The sequence below is a fragment of the Phyllostomus hastatus genome, unplaced genomic scaffold, assembly GCF_019186645.2.
Source record: "Phyllostomus hastatus isolate PE091 unplaced genomic scaffold, TTU_PhHast_1.1 phas_contig_98, whole genome shotgun sequence".
In the NCBI taxonomy this organism is placed as follows: Eukaryota; Metazoa; Chordata; class Mammalia; order Chiroptera; family Phyllostomidae; genus Phyllostomus; species Phyllostomus hastatus.
The window spans coordinates 9,455,073-9,475,324 of NW_025333999.1; the positions used below are offsets into that span (position 1 = coordinate 9,455,073).

General features: G+C 38.6%; 1 protein-coding gene across 2 annotated transcripts in view; it reads left to right on the forward strand.

Annotated features, from left to right (window-relative positions):
• The window catches only part of PIWIL2 (piwi like RNA-mediated gene silencing 2), a 61,434-nt gene that overhangs the window by 40,216 nt on the left and 966 nt on the right, over positions 1-20,252 (forward strand). For both annotated transcript variants that reach the window (XM_045852841.1, XM_045852842.1), the window contains exon 20: positions 19,211-19,464. In XM_045852841.1, the coding sequence (XP_045708797.1) occupies positions 19,211-19,464 (254 nt within the window). The remainder of the gene's footprint in view (positions 1-19,210; positions 19,465-20,252) is intronic.

Below are 20,252 nucleotides of genomic sequence, written 5' to 3' on the forward strand. Positions count from 1 at the left end.
CTCAGTCTACTGAGCTATGCCAGCCAGGGCTGAAGAATGGGTATTTTTAATATAACGTGGCAACTCTGCAAATTATATCTCCACGGACAAAGATTGCTGTTACTGTTGCTTGTCTGATGAGTTTCTTGGCCTGATTCTGTGATCTCTGTAGTCTGAAGTGTGCATAGCCACTAAAACCTCCCCCCTTTTAGCTTAGTAACCAGGTAATGGCTGCACAAAGAATTCTTTAAATGTCTGGGAATTGTTTTGCCCCCTCTGGGGACTGGTAGATTACTTTTACATTAACATGGTTGGTAGTGAAGCTGCAGGTATAACAGCTACTTCAGAGAAAGGGGAATGTGCATAGAGCAAGGTAAAACACAACAAAATCATTGTTCTTACTGAGATTCAGTCCTTTTTATTGTATAAATGTTCTTCAGATTGTTGAAAGTTTTTGGTTACTCTCAGTAGTTATAAAGAAGTTGATTTTGACTATTTTTGCAATGTACCTATTGCTTAAAGGGAGGAACAGATTTTTGGAGGTCCTTTTACATTCGAGAAATATTCTCTGAGGAGTGCTTCATCTTAGATCTAAGGGTGATTTAGAGGTATATAAGCCCTTAGAGAAGACTACAGCTCATTTTAGAAGTATTTCAATCTATAAAATCAGATATGATAACACAGAGTGCTAGTGTTCCCAAGTTTTTCATAGTATTAAAACTCCAAACACTGGGAACAAATAAACTTAAATGTTTTCTGTGTGAAGAACACCATTCTAGGCCCTATAGTATTTCTGTTAACAGTATTGTAAATACTATGTTTGGCATGCAGTATTTAAAAAATACATTAAATATACACATGTATATGTGTATATACATAAGTGTAGATATATACACATACATAAATTTGTATATATACATATATAATATGTGATAGATAATAAGTTTAATTGAAGAGTAATAAAGCAAAAAAGAATAAGAAAGCCAAGATACAAAAAGACAGAAAGCCTACACATTAGCATATTAGACATACACTAATTATGGAAGAGGCAGCTGAAATGTTGAAAAGATTTGCAGGATGTTTGAAAGTTTTGGGGGATCAAAAATTAGAGACCAGGGCCCCCAAATCAGTGGTGGTCCTGAACAAACTCCCCAGTCTTTGTGCTGTGAATCTAAAGAACTAAAAATCAGGAGTAAAGAAAAACTATTGGTAGACCAACTATTTATTTCAGTCCTTAAGTATGGATTTAGGTGAGCTGTTAATTTCACTGCTCACTTGCCAGAATCAATGAAACCCTCTGAAGGAAGATTAACATTGTCCTAGGCATCAAACTGTTTCTACGATGTCTAGTAGTCAATAGATAATAACTAGTAACACATGGAGAGAAAATGAAGACACTAAGACCAAGAAAAACAATAAATAATTGATCCTGATCCACAGAAGATTCAATTAATTGAGCAGACACATTTAAAAATAGGTGCACTGAATATGTTCAAAAAGATAAAAGATAACATTTGGAATTTTAGCAAAGAATTAGAAACTACTAAACAAGCAATTGGAATTTCTAGAGTGGAAAATTGTGCTAAACAAATTCACTCAATGAATGGGTATATAAGGTTGCTAGAGCTTCCATAACAACATACCATAGCTGGGTGGTTTAGAGGACAAAGATTTATTTGCTCACAGTTCTAGAGGATGGAGGTCCAAGATCAGGGTGCTGGCAGGTTTGGATTCTCTAGCAGTCTTTGTCCTCGTCTTGTAGATACTGTGTTCTCTCTGTGGTACATGGTCTTCACCCTTTGTGTATCTGCGTCCTAATCTCCTCTTGATATATTTAGTTAGGGCCCATCCCAATGACCTCATTTAAACTTAATAACTTCTTTACTTAATATTTTTAAAGATTTTATTCATTTCTTTTAGAGAGAAGGGAAGGGAAGGGGAGAGAGGGGGAGGGAGAGAAACTTCAGTGTATGAGAGAATTTGCTTTGCAGAGTGGCACCCAACTGACCCACTCAATTCAGGGCTTAATAACTTCTTTAAAGACTTCATCTCCAAATACAGTCACAGTCAGAGGAACTAGGGGTTAGGACTTCAACATACAAATTTTGGGGAAACACCACTCCGTGCACCAAAAAATGGATCACAGTAGTTTAGACTTAATTGAAGTAACAAGCCAACTGAAAAATAGATAAAATCAGACTGAGCGCTACCTGGTGTGGCTCAGTGGATTGAGTGCTGGCCTATGAACCAAAGGGTTGCCAGTTCTATTCCCAGTCTAGGGCACATGCCTGGGTTGCAGGCCAGGTCCCCAGTATGGGGCGCGTGAAAGACAACCACATATAGATGTTTCTGTCCCTCTGCCTCCTTCCCTTCTCTTCTCTAGAAATAAATAAAATTAAGAAAAGAAAAAGAAAATCAGGCTGAAGAATTGAGATATAAAAGGTTAGAAAGTATAACAGGGCAACAGATAGGAGAATGTGAAGTTAAAATATAATATATGCATAATAAGCATCCCATAGGGAGGTTAGGGTGTAAGAGGAAACATCTGAAAAGACAATAGTAAAGAATATTCCAAAAGTGATAGAAGATATAAGGCAGATACAAAAAATTTAACAAATCCCAAATAGGATGTACTAAAAATAAAAGTAAACTTAAGAAGTAAACTTACGTAAAACTGGTGAAAGTAAAGACATATATATCAGTCAAAGGAAAATAAAAGAGTTTCCCATCAAAGGACCAAAAAATGGAATAATAGCTAACTTGTCAAAGGAAGCAGTGTAAGCAAGATAATAAAATAATAGCTATAAAGTGCTTAAGGAAAATAAATGCCAAGCTTATTTTATGAGTCCAGCATTATCCTAATTTCAAAACCAGATAAAGACACCTCAAAAAAATGAAATTATAGACCAATATCCCTGATGAACATAGATGTAAAAGTCATCAACAAAATATTTGTAAACTGAATTCATCAGTACTTTAAAAAGATCATACACCATGACCAACTGGGATTTATTCCTGGGATGCAAGGTTGGTACAATATTTGTAAATTAATTAACATGGTACACCATCTAAACAAAAGAAAGGATAAAAATCATATTATTATTATTTCAATAGATACATAAAAAGCATTTGACAAAAATCTGACATCCATTTATGATTTTTAAAAAACTCAGCAAATTGGGATTGGAGAGAACATACCTCAACATAATAAAGGCTATATGTGACAAGCCCACAGTTAACATACTCAACGAGGAAAAACTAAAAGTGTCTCCCTTGATATCAGGAACAAGACAGGAATGTCCACTTTCATTGTCTTATTCAACATAGTGCTAGAAGCCCTAGCCACAGCAGTCAGACAAAAAGAAGAAATAATAGGCATCCAAATTGGAAAGGAAGAAGTAGAATTGTCCTTATGTGAAGATGACATGATTCTGTAGATAGAGAACCCTAAGGATTCCACCAGAAAACTACTAGAACTGAAATGAATTCAGTAACGTAGCAGGATACAAAATAAATATACAGAAATCATTTGCATTTTTATATAGCAAGAATGAACTGTCAGAAAGGGAAACTAATAAAGTAATTTCATTTACAATTGCATCAAAAAAGACCTAGGAATAAATTTAACCAAGGAGGTGAAAGACCTGTACTCAGAAAATTATAAGACACTGAAGAAAGAAATTGAAGAAGATACAAATAAATGGTAGTATATACTGTGCTCATGGATAGGAAGAATTAGCATCATTAAAATGTCTGTACTACCCAAAGCCATCTATAGATTCACCACATTTCTTATCAAAATAATGACGTTTTTGCAGAACTACAACAAATAATCCAAAAATTTATGTGGAACCACAAAAGACCCCAAATAGCCACAGCAATCTTGAAAAAGAACAAAATTAGAGGTGTCCTGATACCTGATATCAAAATATACTACAAGACTATCATAATCGGGTATTAAAATGTTTGTGGGTCAGTGCAACAGAATAGAGAGCCCAGAAATAAACCCACACCCATATAGTCCATTAATATATGACAGAGGTGGCAGGGACAGTGGGATAATGAAGTCTGTTCAATAAGTGGTGTTGGGAAAACTGGGCACATTATATACAGTAAATGAAATTAGACTACCTTCTTACACCACATACAAGAATAAACTTTAAATGGGTTAAAGACTTGAATGTGAAACTCAAAACAATAAAACTCCTAGAAAAAGACATAGTAAAATCTTATGACATTTCTGTTAGTAATATTTTCTTCTGATTTATCTTCTGGGGCAAGGGAATCAAAAGAAAAAAGAATGGGACTACATTGAAATTTCAGTGCTTTTAGTTCCTTGAATTGTTGAGTAAAAGTGAAAGTACCAGTTTATATTACACTTTGATATGCTAAAGTTTTGTGTTGTAATTTCTAGGATAGCCAGTATGAGAGTAATAAAGGAGTATACAGCTATCCAATGAGGAAGAGAAAATAGTAATAAAAAAAGTTTTAAGGAAGAAATAAGAATGTAGAACATGTGAGACATATAGCAAGCAATACTTTGAAACTTTGAATACTTTGAACCTTGAAAATGTTCCACTAGGAGAAAGAATCCAATGACAAAAGATCACATATGTGATGTCACTTATAACAAATATGCATAACAGGGAAGTACAGAGGAAAGAAAGTACATTATGGTTGCTTGAGGGTAAGGTAGGGAGAAGTTGGGAGAGTGAGTAGGGAGGTAGTAGCTAATGAATATAGAGTTTCTTTATGAGGTGATTGAAAAGTTATAAAATAGATTGTGATTTGGTTGTACCTATCAGTGAATATAGTAAAAGACATTGGATTTTGCACTTTAAATTGGCTTATTATATGGTATATGAATTATGTATCATACACATATCAGTAAAGATCATTTTTAAAAACTTTCAAAAGAATTGTATAGAAATTCCTGGAATTGTAAAATATAATAAATGAAAATGTCACTACAGGGGCTTTACAGAGATTTGATTAGGCAGAAGAAATAATGAATGAACTTGAAGATAGATCAAATGAGCTTATCCAGTGTATGAAAAAGCAAGAGAAAAGAAATGAAGAAAAATGAATAGAGACTAAGATGTGTGGGATACCATCAGCCATACCATTGTAAACATCATGTGATTCCCAGAAGGTAAAGAGAAAATGTAGGAGGAAAAGAATGTTGGAAGAAATAATAGCCTGCATTTCCCAAATTTGAAGAAAAACAATAACCAACTCATCCAAGAAGCCCAACGAACACTAAGTAAGAAAAGCTAAAGATATCCCTATCTAGACACATCCCAGTAAAACTGCTGGAAGGCCAAGAGGGTATTCTGAAAGCACCAAGAGAAAGCCATTTACTATGTTCAAGGCATCCTCAATAAGATGAAGAGCTGACTTGTCTCATTAGAAATTATGGAGGCCAGAAGGCAGTGGAATGCCATGTTGAAAATGATGTAAGGAAGGTAGAATCAAGAATTCTGTACCAAGAAAAGCTATCTTACAGTGAAGGAGAAACATTGATAATATGCTCAGTGAAAGAAAAGCTAAACATAAAGAGTCACATTTATATTCCATTTCTGTGAGATGTCCAGAGTAGGCAAATTCATTGAAACAAAAAAGGGATTGATTACTGGTTTCCAAAGAATGAGGACATGGGCAGCAATGTGGAGTTACTCCTAATTGGGTAGTGGGTTCTTCTGGGCATGATGAAAAGATTACGGAATTAAATAGTGTTGATAGGTCCATACTTTTGTGAATATACTAAAAACACTGAGCTTCTGGTCAAGATGGTGATGTAGGTAAACACAGCTTGGCTCCTTGCATAACCAAATCAAAATTACAACTAAACTATAGAATAACCATCATTCAGAACCATCACAAAACAAGCTCAGTGGAAGTCTTACAACTACAGGATTAAAGAAGAAATTGCATGGAGACTGGTGGTGGGCGGTGGGCGGAGACATGGAACTGGCTGGTCCCACACCCATGTGTGGCAGATAAAAATTCAGAGGGATATTTCAGGAGCAAGGATTCACATCCCCACACCAGACCCGCCAGCCCAGGGTTCCAGGGCCAGGAAGATCAATTTCCATAACTTCCAACTGTGAAAAACCAGCAGGAGTTAAGGCTGTAGAAGACAGAAACTTCAGGAGTCCAAGGCAGTGCCTCTTAAAGGGCTCACATGCAGACTTACTTGGACTCACTCCCTCTGATCTCCATGTGTGGAGGCAGCACATTGAAAGGTATCAGAGATCTATGGAGAAGACTGAATTGTCTGGCATCAGGGTGAGAATGGGGGGCAGCTTTCTCTTAGACAGAATTGCTGGCAGAGGCCATTGTTCCTTTTTCTGAGCTCTGCCCACCCAACTCTCAGGTTCACCCAAGCTGTTTTCAGTGGCTTTTCCATATGAGTGGCTTGTCTTGGTTGATGCTTCAGGTTTTCCTTAATTCTCTCAAACAAGTATTACCTGGCTTGAGTGAGCCCTGTACCTCTTGTTAAGTTGCTCCAGGAACTGGTACTAACAGCAGCTGGCCTTGGTTCACAGCTTGGCCTTGCCTAGGAACCTCCAAGCCCGGCACAAATAGCAGCCATCTGCAGGTTTCTTTGTAGCTTATATTGTGTGATCCTGGACAGAACACAGGCAGTGGCTGATCTTCAACATGCCAACACTAATCAAGGCTCAATTGCCAGAGGAGGGTGTACACAGCCCACACATTGGTCGCACCTCGAGTACCCAGCTTGGGTAATAGGGGAGGATGTGCTAGTGGGTCCTACAGGACACTTACTACAATTAGGCTACTTTACCAAACCTGGAAGATGTAACAGCTCTACATAATACATAGAAATAAACACAGGGAGGCTGCCAAAATGAGGAGACAAACATGGCCCAAATGAAAGAACATAACAAAACTCCAGAAAAAGAACTAAACAAAATGTAGACAAGCAATCTACTAGATGTAGGGTCAAAACACTGGTTATAAGGATGTTCAGTGAACTTAGTGAGGACCTCAGCAGCACAAAAAAGATCCAGTCTGAAATGAAAGATATACTAATTGAAATAAAGAACAATTTACAGGGAATCAGCTGTAGAGTGGTTGATGGTGGGAATCAAATCAGCTATTTGGAATATAAGGAAGCAAAAAACAACCAGTCAGAATAGCAAGAAGAAAAAAGAAAAAAAAATAGAATAGTGTAAGGAGCCTCTGGGACAACTTTAATTTTGCCAACAGTCATATGGAGATATGGAAGGAGAAGAGAAAGAAAAAAAATGGAAATCTATTTGAAAAAATAATGACAGAACTTCTCTGACTTGCTGAAGGAAATTCACAAGTCCAGGAAGTGCAAGGACTCCCAAACAAGTTGGACCCAGAAAGACCCACACCATTGTAATTTCCAAGGTAAATGCCAAAGGTTAAAGACAGTCTTAAAAATAGCAGGAGAAAAGCAGTTAGTTGCCTGCAAGGGAGCTCCCATAAGACTGTCAGCTGATCTCTCAAAAGGAAATTTGCAGGCTAGAAGAGATTGGCAAGAAATTTTCAAAGTGTCGAAAAACTAGTACCTACAACTAAGATTATGCAGCAAAACCAGCATTTAGAATTGAAGGACAGATGTAGAGCTTCCCAGACAAGAAAAAGCTAAAGGAGTTCATCACCACCAGACTAGTATTATATGAAATGTTAATGGATCTTGAAGAAGAACAAAAAATGGCAATAAATATATATTTATCCACAATTGAATCTACAAAACAAATAAGTAGAACAGAAACAGAAATGTAGAGAATGTATTGATGGTTGCCAGATGGGAGAGGGATCGGGGGATTCATGGGCAAAAAAGGTGAAGGGATTAAGAAGTACGGATGGTAGTTACAGAAGTGTCGCGAGGGTGGGAAGTACAGCACAGGGAATAGAGCAGCCAGAGGCATATAGATGCATGACCCATGGACAACAGTTGTGGGGATTGCTTGAGAGCGTGGCTGGGGGCTGGGTAGGGGTAGGCAAAGGGGGGAAAATTGGGACAACTGTGGTAGTGTAAACAATAAAATATCTTTAAAAACACTGAATTGTACAACTTAAAAATACTGAAATTTATGGCATGTGATTTGTATATATTTCAATTTTTTAAAAAATGGAAAAATTAAGATATTCTCAGATCTTCCTGTGGAAATGAATTGACACTAGATAGTAACTCATATCCACATGAATAGATAAATGCCATGAGAAAAGACAACTATGTAGATAAATATAAAAGAGGTAAAAATGCATTTTTGTTTTTAACTTTTCTTCTGTAATTTCAGAGACATACAAAAGGCTATAAATATAAATCCAAGTAGATATACATACAATATTTAATGATGTAATTTGTATGACAGCAAGAGAAGAGGGAATGGAGCCATATAGGAACAAACTTAAAATATTAATGAAGTTAATTTTGTATTAACCAAATGAAATGGTTTTAAGTCAATATGTTAATTGTAATCCCCAATGGGAACACTAAGAAAATTAATCACAATAAAGGAATTAAAATGGTAACTTGAAAATGTCTATTTGATACAAAATAAAGCTGTCATGGGAAAATAGAGGAACAAAAAAATGTAAAGCACATGGAAAACAAGCAGTAAAATGGCAGGTGTAAGTATTAGCTTATCATAATTACGCTAAGTGTAAATAGACTAAAAACTTTATTCGAAAAGTAGAGATTATCAGAATGGATTAAGTAAAAATATGTAGGTGTACTTTCTATAGAAGGCACATTTTAGTTTCAAAGACTAAGTTGAAAGTAAAAGCATGGGACAAGATACACCATGCAAATAGTAACCAGCAGAAAGCTGGTGTGGTTATACTACCAGAGGAAGTAGACTCCAAGATACCAGTTGTCACTGAGGCAAGGAAGGATGTTTTATAGTGGCAAACATGTCTTAACAAGGAAGACGTAACATAAACATATGTGAACCTAACAGTACAGACCCAACATGCATGAAACAAAAAAATAACATAAATGAAGGATGAAATAGACAATTCAACAATAATAGTTGAAGACTTCAAAACTTCCATTTTCAGTAATGGATAAACAAGTAGGAAAAGATTAACAAAAAAAATAGACTTGAACAACACTATGATCCCCCTCACCATAACACGTCTGTAGGACACTCCACCCAACAAAAGAATACATATTCTTTTCAAGTGTACATGACACACTTCACGAGAGACCACATCAGGCAAACAAGACTCAATAAATTTAGAAGGGTTAACATCATATGAAATTAAAAATAGATAAACGTAGGAAATTCACAAATATATGGAAATTAAACAATACTCATTAATAACTATGGGGTCAAAGAAGAAATTAAAGAGGGAAATAAACTGTTTTGAGATGAGTAAAAATAAACACAACATGCCCAAACCTGTAGATGTAGGTAAAGCAGAGCTTAATGGAACACTTGTAAACACATTAAATTTTTTTTTTTACTTTTTTGGGTTTTTAAATTTTTTTTCTTGTAAGAATCTCCTGCCATATTCCTGTTCTTCACACGATAGGTGGTTCTTTTCCACTTGCCTCTCTTGGTATTTTCCTTTCCCTGGTTTATGCTTCTCAAGACACATCTGCTACTTTTTCCATGAGTTGATTCCTAATCAGCTTGTGAGCCCTTAATCGTCTGAATCCTCACAACAGTACCTGTCATAGCACTTAAGAGATTTGGTCATATGCTCTTTCTGTTTCCTTGTGTAAATAAACAGCTGCTTCACTGATCACACCCTGCTCCTCCGACTTGGCAGTAATGGGAAAACATCCAGGTGGGAAAGAAGTGGCCAGACTCTTGTCTACGTCTTCATCCCCAGAGATTTTCCATCTGTCTGACCTTTCTCGGGCTGATTCCTGTCTTCACTACCGCACTGTATTAAAGGATTATGCTCCTCACTCATTCTGGCTAAGCTTGCACACACTCCACTCGTACTTTTTGTCACATAGTTGAGGTGAACTTGGAAACAATTATAATTGACTAAAGGTTCATGGAAATAAACACAGATCAATAGAGAACTGTGTAACCTGGCTTAATGATCTAAAAAATAAAGCTTCTTAATTTAAAAGCATACAGTAAGATACCACCTCACACACACTAGGATGGCTAAAATTGAAAAGGTAAAAAAGTGCTGTCAGGGACATGGGGAAGTGAGAACCCTCGTGTACTGCTGGTGGGATTTGAAACCAGTGGAACTGCTTCGGAGAGCAACCTGGCAGTTCCTCTGGATGTTCGCAGGGAGTCACATGTGACCAGTGCCTTCACTCCCAGGTACATACCCCAAAGAAATAGACGCGTCCTCACAGAAACTTTCACACAAGTGTTTATGCCAGTATTATTAATAATAGCCAAAAATAGAAACAGTCCAAATGTTGGTCAACTGATGAATAGCCAGACAAAAGGTGACATATCCTGCAATAGATTATTATTGATGAAACCACTGAAGGACTGGTGATGCAGTCCTGCAACATGGAAGAACTATAAAAACATTATATTGAGTCAGATTAATTAGTCACAAAGGGCCACATATGACTAATTCTGTTTGCCTAGAATACCCAATCCAAAGAAACAGAAAATAGGTTACTCCTGTCCTAGGGGTTGGTTTGGGAGCAATAGAAGTAACTGACAATGGGTATGAGATTGCCTTTGTGGCAATAAATATGCTTGTTCTCAAGTTAGCTTGTGGTGATTTTTGCGCAGTTTTACAATGTGGAAACATTTGTATTTTATACCTTAAAAGGGTAACTTTGATGGTTTAGCAAATTATATCAGTTTTTAAAAAGCATTCCTCAATCTCCTAGCCTTAAAAGGAGGTAACTCTGTGGAATCAGCAGAATCAGCTGCCAGAGGAAAAAGATTTAAAGGCCTGGCTTATTTCCCTAGGCCTCTGTTCTTCCTCTCATGCCACCCAGATCTAAAACCTTTACCTAGGTATTTTAATATTTTGTCCAGCTTTTCCCATTGTCCTCAGCTGCAGGGTTTCTCTTGGTTTTCCACCTGAAGCCTCATAGGCAGCTTAAGCCCATCTATGGCTTTATTTAATGTTTAATATTTAGATTTATATCTCTAGTCCAACAGTTCTTAAGATTTTTTATCTAAGGAACCCTTAGGTCTTAACATGTGAGTTTGCGTGCCAATGTTCCCTTCCACCCAAGTATGAAAATCAAAACTAAGCTGCGTTCTTGATTTAGCTTTATCCTTCATGATGACTAATCACCAGATGTTGAAAGTGCACCTGTTATGTGGCTTGAGCTTTAAGAAGATTGAATTCAGCTCAGGTTAATTCAGACCCCACTGGTGCTAATGTGGCTATGCCTGTGGCTATGACTACATAGGGCTGGACTGGTCGTGACTAGTGTTTGACCCAAGAACTGGAAGGGAGCAGGCCAAGGTATTTCCTTTGGCATTAGAAGTGGCAGGCCACTGTAGAATGTAAGAGTACAGGTTCTTTCTGCTTTTCAGTTCTGCTTGCACTTCCCTCATTGCAGCAGAATTGGGAAGAGATCAGGGTGGAGAGTTATCTTAAGCAAGTGATTATTGTTTTGAGGGATCTTCCAGACTTAAGCCTGCCCTTTCTGCAGCCACGATTGCAGATGGCTTGCCTGGTCTCTTATTCTTCCTTTATTTCCAGTGTTTTAATTGAGTTAATACACATAACAAAATTTGCCATCTTAACCATCTTTAAGTATACAGTTCAGTGCTGTTAAATACATTCATGATGTTGTGCAGCCATCACCACTGTCTGTCTCTGTACTTTTCATCTTGCGAAACTGAAACGCTGTGCCCATCAAATACCAACTCCCCATTCTTTCTTCCCCTTAGCACCTGGCAGCCACCATTCTGCTTTCTGTCTTCATGAATTTGACCACTCTGGGTACCTCATATAAATGGAATCATACAGTATTTGTCTTTTCGTGACTGGCTTATTTCACCTAACATAATCTCAAAGTTCTTCCACGTTGTCAGCTATAACAGAATTTCCTCCCCTCTTAAGGCTGAATAATTCATTGTGTGTATATAGCACATTTTGCTTATCCATTCATCTGTCAATGGACATTTGAGTTGCTTCCATGTTGTAGCTATTGTGACTAATACTGCTATGAACATGGCGGTACCTATATCTTTCCAAGACCGCTCTCAGTTTTTTAGAGTATGTGTCCAGAAGTGGAATTGTTTGATCATATGATCAGCCTAGTTTTAATTTTGAGGGACTGCCATACTCTTTTCTACAGTGGCTATACCATTTTATAGGGGTTTCAATTTCTCCACATTCTCTGTTTTCCCCCCATTATTAGCTACCTTAAATAGGTGTGAAATGGTATCTCATTTTAGTTTTGATTTGCATTTCCCTGATGATTCTTTCTTCAATTCTCTGAGTTTTTGTTTTATATATTTTGATGGTCTGTCATTTAGCTGTGTAATAATTGTATCTTCTTACACTATTGAGCCTTTTATTAATGTATAATAACCCTTTTTGTCTCTTACAATCTTTTTTATTTAAAGTATTTTTAACCTTTTTCATCTAAAGTCTATTTTGTCTGATATTAGTATAGCCAACCCTGGTCTCTTTCTGTAACTACTGGAATATCTTTTTCCATTCTTCCATGTTCAGTCAGTTTGTCTCTAACTGAGCCTGTTTTTTTTTTAATTTAATTTTTTAAATCCTCACCTGAGGATATGTTTATTGATTTTGAGAGAGAGAGAGAGAGAGAGAGAAACATCAATGTGCGAGAGAAATGGCAATCTTTAGTTGTCTCCCATGTGTGCCCTGACCAGGCAGCGAACCTGCAACCTTGGTGTATGGAATGACGCTGCAGCTGACTGAGCCACTTGGCCAGGGCAGTTGGATCCTTTTATTTATTCTGTCAATCTCTGTCTTTTGGTCACAATGTTTAATTTATTTACACTTAAAGCAATTGCTGATAAGGAGGGACTTCTGTCATTTTTCTGTTTGTTTTCTATATGCCTTATAGATTTTTTGTTCCTTATTTACCGCCTTATTATTTTTGTGTTCGGTTGATTTTTTGTAATGCACTGGTTAAATTCCTTTCTCATTTCCTTTTGTGTATGTTCAATAGCTATTTTCTTTGTGGTTACTATGGAGATTTCATTAACATCCTAAAGTTGTAACACTCTAATTTGACTTTATAGCAGCTTAACTTCAATAACAAGATAAAAATTCTACTCCTTTCAGTTGTTATGTTACAAAATTACATCTTTATGCATCATATGTCCCAATATGTAAACAATTCTTTTAAATCTATTTGTCTTATATAAAAGTCATAAGTTACAGTAATATTCTAGGTTTTAGACTAACACTTTTTTCTTTAAATGTGCAGTCTCTTAAATCAAGTAGAAAACAAAAAGTATAGTACAAGCCACTGCTACGATCATACTGATTTTATAATTGCTCATGTATTTTTTTTCCTTATTGGGATCTTTATTTCTCCACATGGCTTCACGTTCCTGTCTAGCATTCTTTCTTTTCATCCTTGTACGGCATGCTCATTGGTAATGAAGTCCTTCAGCTTTTGCTTATCTGGGAGTGTCTTAATTTCTTCCTCACTTTCGTAGGAGTGTTTTGCCAGGTAAAGGTTTTAGATGAGTGTTTTTCCCTTTGGCCCATTGAATGTATCAGCATACTACATTCTGGTCTCCAAAGTTTCTGATGAACAGTTTGCTGATAATCTAATTGAGGATCCCTTTTATGTGATGATTTGCCTCTATCTTGCTACTTTCAAGATTCTTTATCTTTGGATTTTGAAAATTAGATCATGTGTCTTGGTGTGAGTTTGTTTTTTATTTTAAAAAATTATTTTATTGATTTTTAGATAGAGAAGGAGAAAAATATTGATGTATTGTTCCACTTATTTATGCACTCATTGGTTGCTTCTTTTATGTGCCCTGACCAGAGATCAAACCTGTAGATCGAACTTGATAACACTCTAACCCACTGAGCTACCCGGTCAGGGCAGTGTGGGCTTCTTCCAGTTCACAATATTTAGAGTTTATTGAGCTTCTTGAATATTTATATTATTGTCTTTTATCTAATTTGGGAAGTTGTCAGCCATCATTTCTTTGAATATCCCCTCTTCCTCTTTCTTCTCCTTCTGGGTCTCTCACAATGTGTATGTTGACTGGCTGGTGTCCCACAGGTCTCTTAGGCTGTCTTTTCTTCCTTCTTTTTTCTTTCTGTTCCTTAGACTCAATAATTTCCATTGTCCTATCTGCAAGTTCACTGATTTTTTTTCTGCCTGCTCAAATCAGCCTTTGAATTTGTCTAGTGAATTTTAAAATTTCAGTTATTATACTTTTCAGCTTCAGAATTTCTTTTTGATTGGTTTTTAGGTTTTCTCCTTTCTGATAGTTCCATTTTTAACATATTGTTTTCTTTGCTCTCTGGATACCTTTTAGTTCTTTGAGCATCTTTAATATGGTTGTTTTGCCCTGGCTGGCGTAGCTCAGTGGATTGAGCGCGGGCTGCGAACCAAAGTGTCGCAGGTTCGATTCCCAGCCAGGGTACATGCCTGGGTTGCAGGCCATGACCCTCAGCAACCGCACGTTGATGTTTCTCTCTGTCTCTCTATCTCCCTCCCTTCCCTCTCTAAAAATAATAAAATCTTTAAAAATATATATGGTTGTTTTAAAATCTTTGGCTAATGTATCTGCCATCAGATCTTTTTCAGTAACAATATTTGTCGATTTAATTTTTCCTTCGAATGGGTCGTACTTCCCTATTTTTTTAATGCCTTGTGACTTTTTCCAGCATATCCAGTTGAAAACTGGATATTTAACATGGTAACACTGGAAATCAGATTGTCCTTCCCCAGTGTTTGCTGGGTTTTTTAAAAAACTGCGATTGTGTGTGCCTGTGCTGGGGCTCAGCCAGCAGCGTTAGTGCAAGGTCTTCCCAGGTCCCTGTGGAGCCTTTCCCCAGGCACATGTGGTCACTCTCCAGTTTTCTCCCATACATGCAATTGTTTTGTAATGTCCTAGTCTTCAGTGTCTGACCCCTAAGAGAGGAAAAGGACAGAATGAATGAGGGCAGGGAGGAGTGGCCTTTGCCTGTGAAATCCTCTGGGAGTCCCTCCAGCTGGCAGGGGAAGTGCAGCAATAAGGGCTAGCAGCCTCTTTGTCCACCTTCTGGGATCAGGGGTAGCAGTCAACAATCGGAGCACAGGTCCCAATGTTTGTAAGACAGGGTCTGACAAGGTGGCTGACAGTAGGGGATGGGGGGCTGCCACTGTGCTAATTGCTGATACTAACTGCAGTTTACCCTCTATGTCTTCCCTTGGAAGTCGCAAGCCTTCAACAGACTCTAGAGTTCCAGAATGGTTACATCAGACAGATTCTGTCAGTGTAGTTGTCGTCTAGGTGGGCAGACAGATTCCTGCAGCTTCCTACTCAGTTGTGTCCCCAGAGTCCTGTCTGTCTGGCCTCTCGTCAACCTGGTGAACTTTCCCAGACCTCAGGCCTCCTCGTTCTGCTGCCCACACTCACGCCTGGCATTTATCCCTTGAAAGATGTGGCAGACTCCGGCCAGCAGAGTCTGCCTGTTGTGGCTGAAAGAGAAAATAAATGCACAGGAGACAGCAATCCTGTGGAGAAAAGGTGGGCGACATGGCTACTCTCTCAAGGGGAGAGTGCCAATGAATGCCTCAGCCACTCCTTCAAGAGGAGAGTGCCTCCACCCTTGCCTAGACAGGCATTATTGTTTTTCTCAGGTCTTACATCAAAGAAAGATTTATTATCTATTACACAGAATATTACTGTCTACATTTTAGGTACATTCAAGGAAATGAAAATAACATGCAGAGGGGAATGGCGGCGAGCTGATTAGCTCTGTCCTTGTGAAAATTCACACAAGCTTTGGAAATTACCTTGAAAATAGACAATACACATTTGTTGTTTTAGACCAAGGTGCTGGAGTTTTAGCAAGAGCAAGTTATAATAGTCTGTGTGTTTTTTCTAGGCCTGATTCCCACGGGAAAACTCAGTTTGAAGGTCTGGCTCCTGCCCACCACCTCATTTCTGTAGGTTTTCCATACAGAGCTGAGTCACAATTGCCAGATCAAAACAAACCAGTCCCCTACAGAAAGCTTCAGAAATCCGCTGCTCACCTGTGAAGGCTCCCCTCTCTGGACATGTGGCCATTAAGGCTTTCATGTCTCCTGGTCTTTGACAGTCTCAGATGTGTGCTTTTTATATTGTTTTGGATTTTCTGGTATTACCCTGGGAATGGCAGTTTTCTGTATCTTTGGATATCCTGAACTGAAAGTGATCATTCATTCACTCTTAAACATCTTCAGTCTATTTTGTAGATCATTGCCAGAGTAATCCTCTAAGTTTGGGACTGATGTATAGGTTGGTCCTCAGTCATTTACTTAACCCTTGTCCAGTCACAGTCTAAGGCCTCTGCTCATGCTCTACCTGGGTCCTTTTACCCTTCTTTGCTGGCTGAATTGTCTGCTAATTCTTTCACCATCCCTTTTCCTGAGGTGTAATACTTACTTCTACCTCCAGAGAACAAATGTCTTACATTTCTCTATTGTCACAGCATTTTACTTATACCCTAATTATGTTACTTACAGTGTATTACGGGCATTTGCTTTAGGTATCTGTCTCCTGGTTCTCATTTGAGTTCCATGAATATTTGGATGGTACTGAAGTAATTTTTTAATTGTATGAGACTGGAACAGTGGCTCATAGCTACTGGGTGTTAAGTGTGTCTGCTGTGAATGAATGGAGCCACCCACCAGAGAACATCTCTGACGTCCAGCAGATACTTGTTTTCTGCTTGACCCTTGCCATTGCCGTCAGTGCTAAGGATACCAAGCCCACCAGGCACACTCCTGCCTTCAAGGCACTCATTAATTTATTGCTTTGTGTACTGGTTTAATTACAGTGCATTTAACATCTGTGTGCCCATATTGTGGTTTGTCATATATCCTGACCCTCCTTAGAACATAATTTTATCATTTATGAAGTGAGGAGAATGGACCAGATGGCTAGAAAACTTACTGTTGTTGACTATCAGTAGGTTTTAAGCTCCTTGATAATAGGAGTCCTGTCTTTCACATTTCCTGGAAGCTTACATAGGGCAAAGTATAGTGTCTCATGCTCAGTGGTTGGTTAGCAAATTTTAAAGACAGAGCTGATATCAGTGAATACTTGAAATGAATTTCATTCTGTTTTTTTCATTCCATTGATACTGTTTTGTCCCTTGTCTGTGCTTAGGAATATCTGTATTTCCTTGATCTTACATATATACAGGGAGGGGCTAAGGCAGGTTTCAATTGAGAATACACGAAAACACAAAGTTTATTCTTGTTTATTACTTATTAGTCATTGTATTGTTTTCCACATGAACAACTGTACACCTGTTTTTGTCCCGCCCTGTGTATATTTATTTTACTTTTTACTTTATCCCTCTTAACAGCCCCAAGAAGAAGGTAAGGTAGTCATTTATCTCCGTTTTTCAGCTGAGGGAACCGACTCTTGAAGGTCGTAGCTGAAAAGCAGCAGAGTCAGACTCAGTCCAGGTCTTCTGGCCCCAGATCCTGTGTCCTTCCTGTCTGTCTCCTCCTCTGTGACATCAGGGCTTCTTCCAGATCTAAGCACTTGCGGCAGCCACCTGTTAACATAGCACACCAGTTAGGGGCGTCTGGGGAGTCGCAGAAATGTGCTCTCACATAATGGGAACTCACTGGTAAGGTCCTGGAGAGTCTCAGAGGGCTTGTGAGAAGGTTGAGCGTCCAACTGGGCAATGGACAGGAGCCAGGGTTGCCAGAATCAGAGATCTGAAGAGGCACTGCCACAAAGAGACCAAACTCCAAGTGACTTTTATTCTCTGCTCAAGATTCAGGGTGAGGGGGAAGCAGTCTGTGGGCATGGCTTGAGTCACTTCTGTGTCCTTTGGTTAGTGCAGTGTTTCCCAGCTGGGGCAGTTCTGTCCTTCCAGTGGGCACTGTTTGGAGATATTTTGGGTTATAACGGGGGGGGGGGGGAGCTGCTACTGGCATCTGTGGGTAGAGGCCAGAAATACTGCTAAATATCCTGTAGTGTCAGCCCCCAATAACAAAGAATTAACCAGCCCCACACATCAGTAGCGCTGAGGTTGAGAAAGCCTGGGTTTGGTTAGGGGAAGGCTCCTGATCAGTAGTCCCTCTGGACTCATACTGGAGGCAGGAGGAAATTAAAGCCTCTTCCCCAAAAGGTGGAAGAGACCCTAGATGGCCAAAACAACACAAACAAAAGACATGCTGTAAACTGGGGCAGCAGTTCTGATCTTGGAAGGTGAAGATGATTGCATGTTTGTAAATGTCGTACTTGAGTGGCTCAGAAAAAAGGAACATTCATAAAATACCTTAAATCTGAACCTAGGCTCCAAAAAGGTTCTGGCTGATTATTTTTAAAAAGGGTTCTTTGAAATGAAACTTAAATTTTTATGTAGAGTAACCTATAAATAATACGTAGCATGTGCATCTTTAATTCAGTGATAATTTGGGTTTTTGAGTGGAACTGTGAACAAAGACCCAGAGGAACCACACTCATAATCAGACTTCACTGACTACAGCAAGTGAAAGCACTTTTCAGAGAACTCCTAGTTTGAAATGGAACAACCTGTTCTCTTGAACTACCGGAGTCAAACACAGTGAGAACATTTAATTTGATTTGAATCCATGGACAGTTTACCATGACTGTTCATTTACTTAGTTATACTAAAACCGTTTCACATTATACTTGATTGTAGGATGATATTTAGCAAAGTACCCTTTCACTTGTTAGCAGCTTTGGATGTTGCTGATACCTACAAGCATGAGGATGTTGGGTCTGTGGGAAGTGGGATCTGCATTAGAAGTTCTCTAGCAGCTCCCCTTGTTCTTGCCCCAGATGGTAATTAGTGTTAAATCCAAGTAGGAGATTGATTCAGCCCGTCATTTTCCTACCTTCCTTGTAACTTTATTCACACTGTTTGAGGATGAGCCATATCATGTGACTTTTAACAACTTGCTTATTTTGCTTTTGTATTTTATTGATGCCTTTGCTGTACCAAGGCTTTACTGCCCTGAGGAAGTGTAGGAAGGACCAGAGCTTTCCCGTGCCCTCTGACACTCCTCTGTGTCTCCAGGCTGCTTGGAGCAAGCTGCTCACTGCCCTTGGGCGCTGGCTTTGGGGCTTCGCTCTCACCTCAGGAGGTGTCATTTCAGGTGAACCACTGTCTCCCAGAGAAGATTGTGGTGTACCGCGACGGAGTGTCTGACGGCCAGCTAAGGACAGTTGCCAACTATGAGATTCCTCAGCTACAGAAGTGTTTTGAAGCTTTTGAGAATTACCAGCCCAAGATGGTGGTATTTGTAGTTCAGAAGAAAATCAGCACCAATCTGTACCTGGCTGCTACCGAGCACTTTGCAACTCCCTCCCCCGGGACTGTGGTAGATCATACAATCACCAGCTGCGACTGGTAAGTAGACAAAACGTGGCATTTAGCGGGAATAGGTTGCAGAAGTTACTCATTCCCTGGGTATGGCAATGGGCAGGTTGCCTGGAGAGATATGGAATAGAATCCTCAGAGATTTTACTGTTAAAAAATAAAGCTTTAATGGGGATGTAAAGTACAGCATAGGAAATATAGTCAATAATATTGTGATAACTATGTATAGTGCCAGGTAGATACTGGAAATACTATTTCTAGTGGGGAACACATTGTAAAGTACATGATTGTCTGACCACTATGCTGTGCACCTGAAACTAATATAAAATAATACTGCATGTAAACTGTAATGGAAAAGATGGTTAAGTCTTTAAAGTAAATAAATAAAGTTTTAGTCCCGACTAGTGTGGCTCAGTGGGTTGGGCATTGTCCTGCAAAGCAAAAGGTCGCCAGTTCGATTCCTAGTCAGGGCACATGCCTGGGTTGTAGGTTTGGTCCCCAATCCAGACATGTGTGAGAGGCAACCACACACTGATGTTTCTCTCCCTCTCTTTCTCCCTCCCTCCTCCCTCCCAATAAATAAATGAATTAATAAAGCTTTAAAAACTATTAGGAAAAAAACAGAAGTTTTTACCTCTTAGGTATAAAATGGTAAGCATACATTCTTAAGATCCATGCTTCATCTTCTGCACACAGATATGGAAGTTTCTACCATGATTCTTGAACAGCCTGTTGAGTCAGTAGACCTGAGTTCTAGTTATGGTTTGGTCCCTGTGTATTCTCGAGCCAGTTCTTTCACCTCGCTGAGCCTTAGGTGA